The sequence below is a fragment of the Nematolebias whitei genome, chromosome 11 (genome assembly GCF_014905685.2).
Source record: "Nematolebias whitei isolate Nwh7 chromosome 11, NemWhi1, whole genome shotgun sequence".
NCBI classification, from domain to species: domain Eukaryota; kingdom Metazoa; phylum Chordata; class Actinopteri; order Cyprinodontiformes; family Rivulidae; genus Nematolebias; species Nematolebias whitei.
In genome coordinates this window covers 5,660-17,468 of record NC_056508.1, presented here as the reverse complement: position 1 = coordinate 17,468, position 11,809 = coordinate 5,660, and the positions used below count along the sequence as shown (strand labels likewise).

General features: G+C 41.0%; 1 protein-coding gene across 1 annotated transcript in view; it reads right to left on the bottom strand.

Moving 5' to 3' along the window:
- Positions 1 to 9,232, bottom strand: part of rps21 (ribosomal protein S21) — a 38,196-nt gene extending 28,964 nt beyond the window's left edge. The window contains exons 1-2 of the mRNA XM_037684617.1: positions 9,166 to 9,232; positions 8,713 to 8,790 (exon numbers count right to left, since the gene is read on the bottom strand). Of these exons, the coding sequence (XP_037540545.1) occupies positions 8,713 to 8,762 (50 nt within the window). The 5' untranslated portion in view covers positions 8,763 to 8,790; positions 9,166 to 9,232. The remainder of the gene's footprint in view (positions 1 to 8,712; positions 8,791 to 9,165) is intronic.
- Between the last annotated feature and the right edge of the window lie 2,577 nt (positions 9,233 to 11,809).

The following is an 11,809-nucleotide window of genomic DNA, read 5'->3' as shown; positions in this document are numbered from 1 at the left end:
GTCGACCAAGATACCCAAATATTTATAGGAATCAACAAACTCAATGGGGACACCATTTGAGGATAAAATCAGAGGAAGAACTGCTGGGACCAACTTCCTATTTGAAAAAAGCATCCCTTTGGTTTTGTCGGCATTTAGGACAAGTTTGAGGCGAAACAAATCTGTCTGGATGTTGTTGAATGCAGATTTCAAAAGCTGGAAAGCCTTAGCAACAGTTTTAGCTCGACAATAAACAACTGTGTCATCAGCATAGAAATGTATGGATGCATTAGGGATGTTTTTACCTACATTATGTATGTAGATTGCAAAGAGGGTGGGTCCTAAGCATTAAGTGTAGAACCACTAGACTGAGGAACAGCTTCTACCCTGAGGCTGTTAGACTCATGAATCTCTAACTAGAATAATCAATGTGAAAAATCACATCATGTTGCTGCTGATCTGTTTCATGTTGATGTGTTCATGCGTGCACATCTGCTCACAGACTCATGTTCATGTTTGTGCTGATGTTCAATGTTTTATGTTATGAGTGCTTAGTGTATATTTAGTTGATGTTTTTCTTGGTTCATATCTTAGATGTTGTTACTGTTTTTCTTATACATTTTATTGTTGGATGTAACTGGGACCCTGTGTACATAATTTCGCTCCACCACATGTACCACATGAGGTGCGAATGACAATAAAGAAACTCTGACTCTGACTCCAAGACTGAGCCTTGTGGTACACTATTGTTGACTGTTAAATAACTGGAGGAAGTACCATTATGTTGAACACATTGCCTCCGGTCTGAAAGATAGACAACCAACCAATGGCGTGATCTGAGAAACCGATTTCTGAGAGTTTATGACACAAGATGTTATGATCCACAGTGCCAAAAGCTTTAGACAGATCTAAGAAAAGTGTAGCACAATAATCCTTAGCATCCAGTGCTTCAACAACGTCATTAAGAACCTTCAGTGAAGCAGTGGTTGTGCTGTGTTGTTTCCTGAAACCAGATTGATGGGGAGGTAAGATGTTAAATGAGTCCAGGTCATTTTTGATTTGAGAGTTTATCAGTTTTTCTAGAACCTTGGGTAAAATGCAGAGTTTAGAGATTGGTCCATAGTTGTTCAGTGAGGTGGGGTCTCCTCCCTTCAGCAAAGGAAGAACAAAGGCTGTTTTCCAAGTGTCTGGGATGGAGTTTTGTCTTATGGAGAGATTGAAGATGTGGGTCACAGGGACTGTGATGATATGAGCAGCCAGCCTTAAGAAATAAGGTGGAAGTTCATCTGGACCTGCAGATTTTTTAGGATCCTGATATATATTCATAAATTAAACGGGTTCTTTCATTTTTCTGGACTGTATATAACGTGCATTGAATTTAATAAAATGTATCGTGAGACGTTATTTATCTTTGACCCATCAAAATGAATGTGGTCATTTATTTACAGAATCAAAGTTTAACATCAAACATTTACATTAATTTGGCACATTGAAAAATAACAACATGGCTAATTTTAGCGAGCTATACAAGTGATTGATTATCCACACGGCGGTGGATGAGAACTTTACACAGACATTTCTAAAATTATCTGGAATGATTTCTACTTGATAGAAGAATTTAAAGAGGAAAGATGAAGTTTAGTGGGAGAAAAGATGGGTGAGGGGGTTTGTTTATGTCGGCACTCAGAAACAGCACTCTTCGGGTTTCTCAGCTTTTTCCCCGGTACACTTAGGTGGCAGAATTCAACTCTTTTACCCGGAGATGTCCCCAGCGGTACAAAAGTCCATTCAATGCACCCTTTCAGCGTCTCCGTAGGAACAGCTGTGAATCGTCCGAAGTAGTGACGGTATTCCGTTCGACACAAATTCACCTCAGCAAGTGGACTTCACATGAGTGGAGTCCGTCAGAGTTCCACCCAGATGTGGAAGAAAGTTATAATCCCATAAGACTCGGAAGAGCTCTGTGGTCATGTAAGGACCTTCCTGTTTCCCAGCACGGGAGCTCGACCGCAACCTCGGCTCGACTCAACTGGAACTTCGACCCAACAGGAACTGGGACCCAACAGGAACTGTGAGACTCTGTGAGACTCCGTGAAACTCTGCCTTAAACTAGGAAGTACAGACATTTTAAAGAGCTCTATTTCCGGTTCATTTGGGAGTCCCTGATTGGTCAATGTCGACCAGACAGGGGTGTGGTTTGTGACGTAAGAGGTCACAAGATGTCAGAAGACAGCAAGAATGTTATGGAACAGATTGAAAATGTTTTCAGACAGACGAGAGAAATGTTTGGGCGAGTTTGGGAAAACAGGTGCCAGCTTCTCTATTTACGTCTGAGAGGATGTAAAAACAACACAGCTCGTTCCAACACTTGTCTGCTTAGACTCCGACCTTGGACCAAAACTTACGCTGCTCATTCAAAGACAGAAAATCAGAAAATGCATAATTACTCTGTAACAGACCTTAACATGAATTCTAACTTTGCATGAGGATTAAAAATAATCATTGTTACTGTTTTACAGTTAATAAAAATTGATTAGTTCACTGTAACATCTAAAATGTTTGAACTAAAACACTTTGATTATCAACATTTGTAAAATAGTAATGATAATAGAAAAGAGAGTGTTCTTTCACTTGAATTTTCAAGAAAGAAAGTCTCAGGATGGGTCAACCTGTATTTCTGGATTCAAATCAATGAAATGACAGTTTCTGTCCCACAAGGTCAAGTTTTGACATCAGGTCAAGTTCACTACAATCTATTAACAGTTTATTGACCTCACTGACTGAGAATGGAGAAAAAGAGAAGCTGTGATTAACTGAGGATTGACTTGTAGGAGGGATTTGATTTGTAGAAGTTTGGTTATTAAGTGAAGTGGCTGATCTTCCATTAGTAACTGTATCAAATAAAGAACCAGAAGCAACAAAATGTTTGAAACAGTTCAGGATCTCGTGCTTATTTGACACACAGGAATAGAGTTAATGAGAAGTTGTGATGGGAGGTCAGATGATTGGGGGGTGCCTGAGAGAGATTAGGGCTGAAACGATTCCTCGAATCATTCGAGGACCTCGATTACAAAAAATCCTCGAGGCAAATTTATCTGCCTCGAAACTTCGTTAATCTGTTCACTTTCATTTTTCTAGCCGGACGGTTTTTGTGTTACACAACGCTAGCACTTCCGCTAGCGCTTCTGCTTTTGCCTGTCGCGCACGCGTGTGTTTACAGTTATGGAGGGAAACTGAGAACAGCCCAGAAAACGACAGAAATTATCCAAAGTTTGGGAACATTTTAAATTAAACAGAAAAAAATAACAGCGCAATGCATCCACTGCAAAGCCGAACTCTCATTCCACAACAGCACGTCATCGATGTTGCAGCATCTGAAAACACCCGCTGTATGAATCAAACTCGTCCGCAGCTGGGAACAGGTATCATTTATGCTCTCTTTGCAAAATACGTGAACCTAAATGTATGATAATCTGTCATGTTATAGATGTAAAATGAGGCATATTTTTGCTAACATAACGTTACACTACATCTACCTGGCAGGGCAGCTTGTGTGAGAAAGAAAGAAAGAAAAACTGCAGGACTTGATGCACGTTTGTTAACGATAAAAGCAGCAACAGACTGACGCATTTATTTATTGCTGTACTTCCATCCCGACTTAAATGAGATATTTAGGGTGAATATATCAAGTGTAAATGTATTTACACAAGGTAGTAGGATTTATTATTTTCTTGCTACTGCTTTTTATGACTTGAAAACTGGGAGTAATCTACATTTATTACTACTGTTGGCATATTTGTTTATAGCTAAGCAATCAAGACAAATAATAGTCTTAATAAAAAAATAGCAAAGTATTTTTAACATTTACAATTACAAGTTAAGTCTGCAGAACTCAAATGTACAAACTTTTACATTATCTATCTTACTTAATTTCTAACATATAAAGATTCTGTTCAGTTTTCCAATCCATAAAAAAAATATTTTACAACATTTAGATTTTAAAACACACAAATAAAAACATTTTAATTTTATCCATTTAGATTAATGGTTAAAAACAATTCAGTGACAGAGGGTTTTAATTAAAGCATCCTCAAACCTCACACACGAATAAAAGCTTAAAATGCATAAATCAAATACAAGTGACACTAATGTTACTTTGATTGCAGCAGGTCATCAAAGTGTAGATTACTTAACAATATTACATAATTTTATAATATCCAATGAAGTACACTTGAAAATGTATTAAGGCATAGCTATGAACAAACAAATAATAATTTTATTGTACTTCTTTTCAGTAAATCGCAGAGTCACACATTGGACAGGTTTGTGCAAAGGGCACCAGGATGTTCAGTTCTGCAAGCAGCAGACTTCACCAACAGCATTTTAAATATGATCATCACGGACATAAGGCCGCTGTCTGTGGTGGAAGATGAAGACTTCCAGAAAATGATCTCAACCTTCAATACAAATTACGTCCTTCCCTCCAGATCCTACTTTATAAAAATGGTGGAGAAAAAGTATGAAGAAATCACAGACAAGCTGAAAAACACAACTCCTTTAAAGACTTGAGCAACGGTCAAACACATACACACTTGTATGTTGAGACATTTAAGAAAGGCATATTGATGCTACTTGCAAGAATACGTTCAGTATATGTTGGCTTTGAAATATAAAATCTTTCATTTTACCCTGTATTCATCCACTCACCTGCTCACACAGACTCATGTTCGTGCTGCTGCTGTTCAGTTTTGGTACTATTAGTAATTAGTGTATTCTTAGTTTAGTGTATTTCTTAGTTATCTTAGATCTTATTATTGTTTTTCTTTACATTTTATACTTTTGTTGGATGTAACTTACCCTGTGTACACAATTTTGTTCCACCACGTGCACCAAATATGTAAATGACAATAGAAACTTTGATCCTTGAAAACGCACAAGTGGATTTTGTTATAGCTCAGACTTTCAAGTTGAATTTATAAAGGGCAGTGTTTACCGTTGTTGCTTTAATTTGTTTTCTATTTCATGTTAATGTACTTTTTTCACTTCTGTGTTTTTACATTTTAGAAATAAAGAAGTTTTGCTACACTTCAGAGAAATGGAGGTTCAACATGTAATTACATTTTAAAATAAAATATTTTTAAAAGAGGAATTAAATGGATTATTTACTTAATGTTCTTTTTCGTGTATTTAAATGAGTGATTACTGCAGAACCTGACAAATTTTGTTTTCGATTACTCGATTAATCGCAAGAATATTCTATAGATTCCTCGATTACAACAGCCCTAAGAGAGATTTGATGGTTTTCCAGAATCTGTTAGGGTCATTTAGATTTTTGGAGGTCTGAGATAAGAAATAGTTGTGTTTTGCTGCTTTGACAGCAGTTGTGCATTTATTCCTCATCTGTCGAAAACTCAACCAATCAGTGTCTGAGTCAGATTTTCTCGCTGCAGCCCAAAGATGGTCTCTCCTGTGCAGGAGGTCAGCTAGCTCTGGAGTAAACCAGGAGCTATCTCGTCCCTTTATTCTGAACTGACGAAAAGGAGCATGTATGTTCAGGAAATAAATGAAATTATTATGGAAATAGTTCCAAGCAGAGTTCACGTCATCAGTTAACAGAATACGATGCCAGTCAAAGTGAGACAGATCCCAGAGGAATGACTGTTCACAAAAACGTTTCAAATCCCTTTTTTGAATTAATCTGGGCTTAGAAGGTGGAAGTTTAATATCTCTCAAAGCCGCTGTCACACAGTGATCACTCAAAAGATCAGCGAATACACCTGTACCAGGGAATTTGTGAGGCATATTAGTTAGAAACAGGTCTAAGATGGAGGAATTTTCAGGATGGTTTATATTTAATCTAGTGGGAGAATTGATAAGTTGGGCAAGATTAAAAGTAAAGCAACATTCCTTGAATTTATCACAGAGGGGGGTCGACTTACACCAATCAATGTTGAGATCTCCAGCCAAAAAGATCTCTTTGAATTTTAAATTACCAAGAAATTCCTTCATGGTAGTTAATGCCTCAGGTGAAGCTGTGGGGGGGGGGGGGGGGGGGTGCGATAGCAGCAGACTACAGTTAAAATCTGGCCTCCATTCAAGGTGATATTTACAGATAAGGCTTCAAACTGGTTTGGAATGGTTTTGGAAGTCACAAGACTAGAAACCAGAGAATCTCTAATGTAAATAATGACTCCACCCCCTTCTTTGACGATCACAGCAGTAGATGTTAAATCCATTGATTGCCATGTTATTCATTACAGATTTGTTCAGCCAAGATTCAGAAATAAAGATAACATCTGCCCCAGAAGAACTGACCAGGATTTTCAAAGCATCCAGTTTTTTCAGAAGGCTACGAGCGTTTACATGCAGAAAATGAAGCCCAGAGGCATTTTTAAAGTCATTTGGTGTGCTGTAATTAGTGGGGGGTCCAGGGTTGGGCTGAATCCCTGAAAGCAGTAACAACATTATTAGACATTTTCTTAAGTTTTTTGTGACTGATGTGTAATGACAGGAGTTAACAGTGTGACAATTAGCCCCCATAATCGAACCATGAGAAACGTTGATGAAGACGCGATCATTCAGAACCCAAAAACAGTGAAAGTTGCAGTGATGGACAGATTCAGGTGTATTAACAAGATTCAGTGACTCCAGATAATCTGAGAACTGAAAATAGTGACAGTAATATGAATGATGCAGAAAAGTTTCAGACCATAAAACGTCACAGTTCAAATGGGCAAACAAACCCGACGAGTTGGCCCAACTGCAGTTTGAGTTGGGCTGAGGGGGGCTCCGGCCCCCCAGTGAAGAAGGATGGATGCTCCCATGGGAAACAGAAGCTGGGTCTAGAATCAACAGGCCAAAACAGAAAATTCGCAGCAAATAGCAGAACGAGCTGCCAGAAAATCCTCCTTAAGTGAAAGGCATGATCCAAGCTAGTTTCAGGACAACAGGGGCCAACAACGTGATCCGGAATAAAATTAATTATTATCCAGGTGAGTTTGGATGGAGGCCTGAGCAACTCCGATACAAACTCCGAACTTCACTCGAGCACCACGCAGATCTTCTCCTTCACGCTGCTCCTCCGCTTCTCAGCACCCGACAGCACGGGGCACCCCCGGTGAAAAGCGAGACTGACCGGAGAGGCTGAGGCTGAAGTCGGCAACTGGTCCGGTCCGGTTCTGCTCCAGTTCGGCTCCGGCGCTCCAAGCACGAGAGACGAAGAGGCTGAAGATATCCCTGGCCCGGTTCTGCTCCGGTGGCCCAGTCTGGCGACGCGGTTCTGCTCCGGTCCGGCGGCCCAGTCCGGCGGCGCGGTTCTGCTCCGGTCCGGCGGCGCTTTAAAGCACCGGAGCGTCTCCTCCAGGTGAACACAACAACTCCACGGAGGTGGACAGTCCTTCAGTGAAAGTAACGGGCTGCTCACTGAAGCTGAGACCCACTCTGTTGAAGACGAAATCCCCCACAGCCACCTCAGTTCGGTTCTGGTCCAATTCGAGGGACACAGGTACACTTCCCCCACACCTATGGAGACACCACGAGGGCCAGTCCAGCTGAAAACGAGCGAAATACCACCCGGCGATATTTGTCGGAACCAGGTAGAACCACAAAGGACCAGATAAGAGTTCGTTGAGGTCCAGAGAGAGAGAGAGAGAAAAAACACCGGACCTTCGTGCGTCGACTCCCCAGCTCAAGGGGTCACCTGGCCGGCAGGGTGCGCTCAGAGTGACCGATGGGGGGGAGCGGCCGATCGGTCCTGGGCCAAAATATTTTTTTTGGACGGTCCCGTCCGGCTCTCTGAGTCACTGAACACAGAATTTGGTTGGAAGGAGGACCAGCTTTAGTCCGGTTCGAAAAACGGGTCAGTTTGATGATAAAAGACTGCAGAGAAGCCAGAGGGAGCTGCTATCCATCAGCTCGCCGGAAGTGAAGTGTGACAAAGAGTGATGAGAACAGTGGACAACAGCAACAACAATACAGTCATAAAATAGGCATAGAAATTTGTTTCTCTTTTTTAATACAGATAAAAACAAAATAGCAACCAAAAGGACAATTAAGAAGAATAGTAGCAAAAAAAAAAAAAAAACCCAACTTGGTTATAAGGCGATTTAGGAAACTAAAAACAGGACCATGTCTGCAGGAGCTTATCAGATGTTAGAGAGGTCAAGGTGGAGAGCTTCAGATCTTTTTACAAGATGTTCCAAGAAACAGGAGCAGAGTAGAAGGCCTTTACCTAGTTCTTCATGTGGAGAAGGTGTTTCACAACTTCACAACAGGACTTCCGGTAAGATGGCGCCCGTGTACATGGCTTGCAATCCACCTCTGCTGATGGTGTTCGGATTATTTTTGTTTTTTGTATTTCACATCTGTGACATCAACTCTCTGCTGGTGTATGACAGACAACTTTTGAATCTCGTTTTTCTGTCACTAAAGTCACTTATTTTGGACCATTATCAGCGTACCTCTGGACACCCCCCCCCGACGTCTACCGCCCACCTCGATCTAAGTATTTATAAATGAGTTTTCCGACTTCTTGGCTGAAATCACACCAAAATATGAGCATCTTTTCATTATTGGGGACTTTAATTTGCACGTGTGCTGTCCTGAGAAGCCCTTGGTTAAGGACTTTTTAAATCTGTTGGACTCATTTAATTTAACTCACTTGTCTGTTTTACGTAAGCCCAAATCAAAATGCTTGAAATATCAAAATGCTTGAAATATCCCTTTAGCACTCACCATTTGCGAGGGACGTAGAGGTCCACAAATTCTCCTGCGTCGTTCTGCATGTTCGATGGAGGGGCAGCCGGTCGACAACTAATCGATCAGAAAAGAAGAAATACAAACTCAAGCAGAAGCTATGTAGCTGGAACATTTTATACCACAACGACTCTTTAGCCAACTGTTCCCATTAAAGTCAGCCATGTAACTCAACACAGGGTAAAAAGAAATGTGTAAAAGTTCAGACAGCGTTAAGGCTGAAGAGCTGAGAGCAGGCGGACAGTTCGCTCCATGTGGCTGCTCACTCGGTACAACCGAACATTTACGGCCAGTTTCACACTTTACTCATATCCAGGGGCTTACTACAACACAACAACATCTAACTTTAACAAACATCCACATAAAGCGGCTCTGCGAAAACTAAAAATATCATTTTAAATGTAAATGTTCATAAGCTTAGCAGACTCTTACCACCTAGACGAAATGGCCGACAGGAAAGGAAGAACTTCTTCTTCTTTCTTTTCATGGCGGATCGCCTCAACTCAAAGATGCATACCGCCACCTACTGGACATAAGCGTGGGTTCCTCCTCGTCCCCCCTCGGTCTCCCCACGACGGAGCTTTAGGGCCACGCTAAAAAAAATTACATTGCACGCTAAGACAAAAACAAAACAAAAACATAAAATTACGAGAATAAAGTTGTACGAGACATTTGTTTTTTCTAAATCTGTCGTGATTTTTTTTTCCACGAGTCTGACGCGACCTGTCAATCAATCCAGTGGGCGTGTCAGCAAATGGAGCTAATGCAGCTAGCTGCAGCTCAGAGCTTTTTAAAAAAAAATCTTTACTTAGAACTTCACTTCAAATACAAGAATCCAAAAAGTACACACTAAATAACATTGAACATATCAAAAAAAGGAAGCAAACAATAATAAAATAAGCAAAATAAATATAAAAAAAATACAAAGACAAATAAATGCGAGTTACAAAGTTAAGTTGTATTCATTACAGATACTTTTTTGTTTTTATAGCCTTTTTGTTATTTGAGTCTGAGATTGTGTCAAGATACAGTTTTACATCCATTACAAAGATAAAAAAAAAAAGGTTTCATGTGTATTACTTTACTTTTATGGATATGGAACTTAGCAAGAAACAAGATCAGGTTGATAATAAATACGTTGGAGGAGTCTTTCGTCTTGAAATCTAGGATACTAAACAGAACATTTTCAAAAGAAGGAAACCAGGTTGGATATTATTGGATATCAGAGCAACAATGTCCTTCCAAAAGTTCTGAGAGTATGTACACTTACAAAAAAGATGAACAGATATTTCTGGATAAAGCTTACAGAATGAACATGAAATATCATTATCAGCTTTGTATTTCTGAAGAAAGTGTTTGGTTGGGTAAAATTTATGAATTAATTTAAAAGAAACTTCTTTGACTTTATTAGTGAGGAAAAAAATTTTGCGGGAGAGACCAAACTTTTTTCCAATTAAGATTCTATGCCATACCATACCATACCATACCATACCACTTTATTTATAAAGCACTTAAAACAGCTACAAAGCCAACCAAAGTGCTGTACAGACAAAACAACAGGTAACACACAAAGCAAAATACAAAATGAGGTATATCAGAATATAGACATATTAATTACAATTAAGATTCTGCACAAAGGTGTTCCAGTAGGAAACACAAGATTGAGATGAAACCAGATTTTCTTGAAATTAAGAACAGATTTTGGAATTGACACCTTTTAGTTGAGTTGAGAAACAGAACGTACCAACATCAGACTGCTCGGGGTCAGGAGGACTCAGACTGGATAGAAGAGAAGTCAACATCTTTAAACAACACGAGCAAACCAGATGGAATAGCATCAAAGACAATACTATATTCTCTTGGAGTGACAGGAACCTTGTACTGAGTAAGAAACTCTTCATAGCTATAAAGAAGACCTGTGTTATTAAATAGCTGATTAACTTGAATAATACCCATTTCTGATCAAATAACGATCTGTTTTTGAATATTATTGTCACGCTCAGCGGCCCCAGCTGCCCCCCCCCCCCCCCCCATCTGTTTAAGCCTCTGCTCCTCATACCACAGCCCCTGTTTTTAGATCATTCACGTTTTTTCCTGCATTAATTTTGAGTTCCCCTCTCATTCATTCAGCTCCTGTCACCCTTTGCCACGCCCTCTCCACCTTCTACAGCAATCTACGTTCATGAGCAACACCTGTTCAGTTCACTATTTAAGCTCCCTGTTTCTCCTCAGTCGGTGCCAGATAATTATAGATTCTTTCCATAGATATCTAGCGTTCCCTCTTCGTATCATAGTTCTCGACCATAGCTTCGCCCATGACCTTTCGCTCTCGCTTTTGCCCCCCGGACTGGATTCTTCTCTGGTTTTGACCCTTGCCTGTCCCTGGATAAAGTTCTTCTGCCCAAACCCCTCAGCATCACAGCTCGCCCATCCAGCCTCACTGCTTGTTCTTGCTCACGCTGCGAGCTGCTGCTCTATGCACCCTTGCGCATGTTACCGGCTCCTGAGGTTCGGACCGGTACCGGGACCCACCTGGCCCACATCTCGGACTGGTTCCAGAGACAGAGCGGTCCGGTACCAGTACCAAAACCAGAACCTCCTGCCAGACGCCGCCATTTTTTTTAAAATAAAACTTTTAAACATTTTAAAAACCTTTGTTCTGAGTCTGTGCTTGTCCGATCCACCCCAATTCATGACAGAATTATCTGGCTAAAATATGGATCCAGCACAGACTCGGAGGTGGCGTTCTGGTAAGTTGGAGGACCAATTTACAGGCACCCGCCAACCAATAAAGCCAGGCGTTTTCCCTCAGGCTCAACCTGTCCTCTTGGGTGAGGCAGAGAAGAGAGAAGCCCAGCGTTGGGCTCTCCGCCTCATGAACAGGCCCAAGTTCCCATTCCCCTTTTGTGATCAGGAGGGCGAGTCGGACGAAGACGAGGATTTGTGGTTTCCTCCCTGCCAGGTCCCTCGCCCTCCGAAGAGCCGTAGGCGCACAATGCGCCGGTCCTCCCGACGTCCCGCCCCTCCACCCCCAGAGCCCTTGCCCCAAACGTTTCCAGCGGTCCCACAGAGTCCC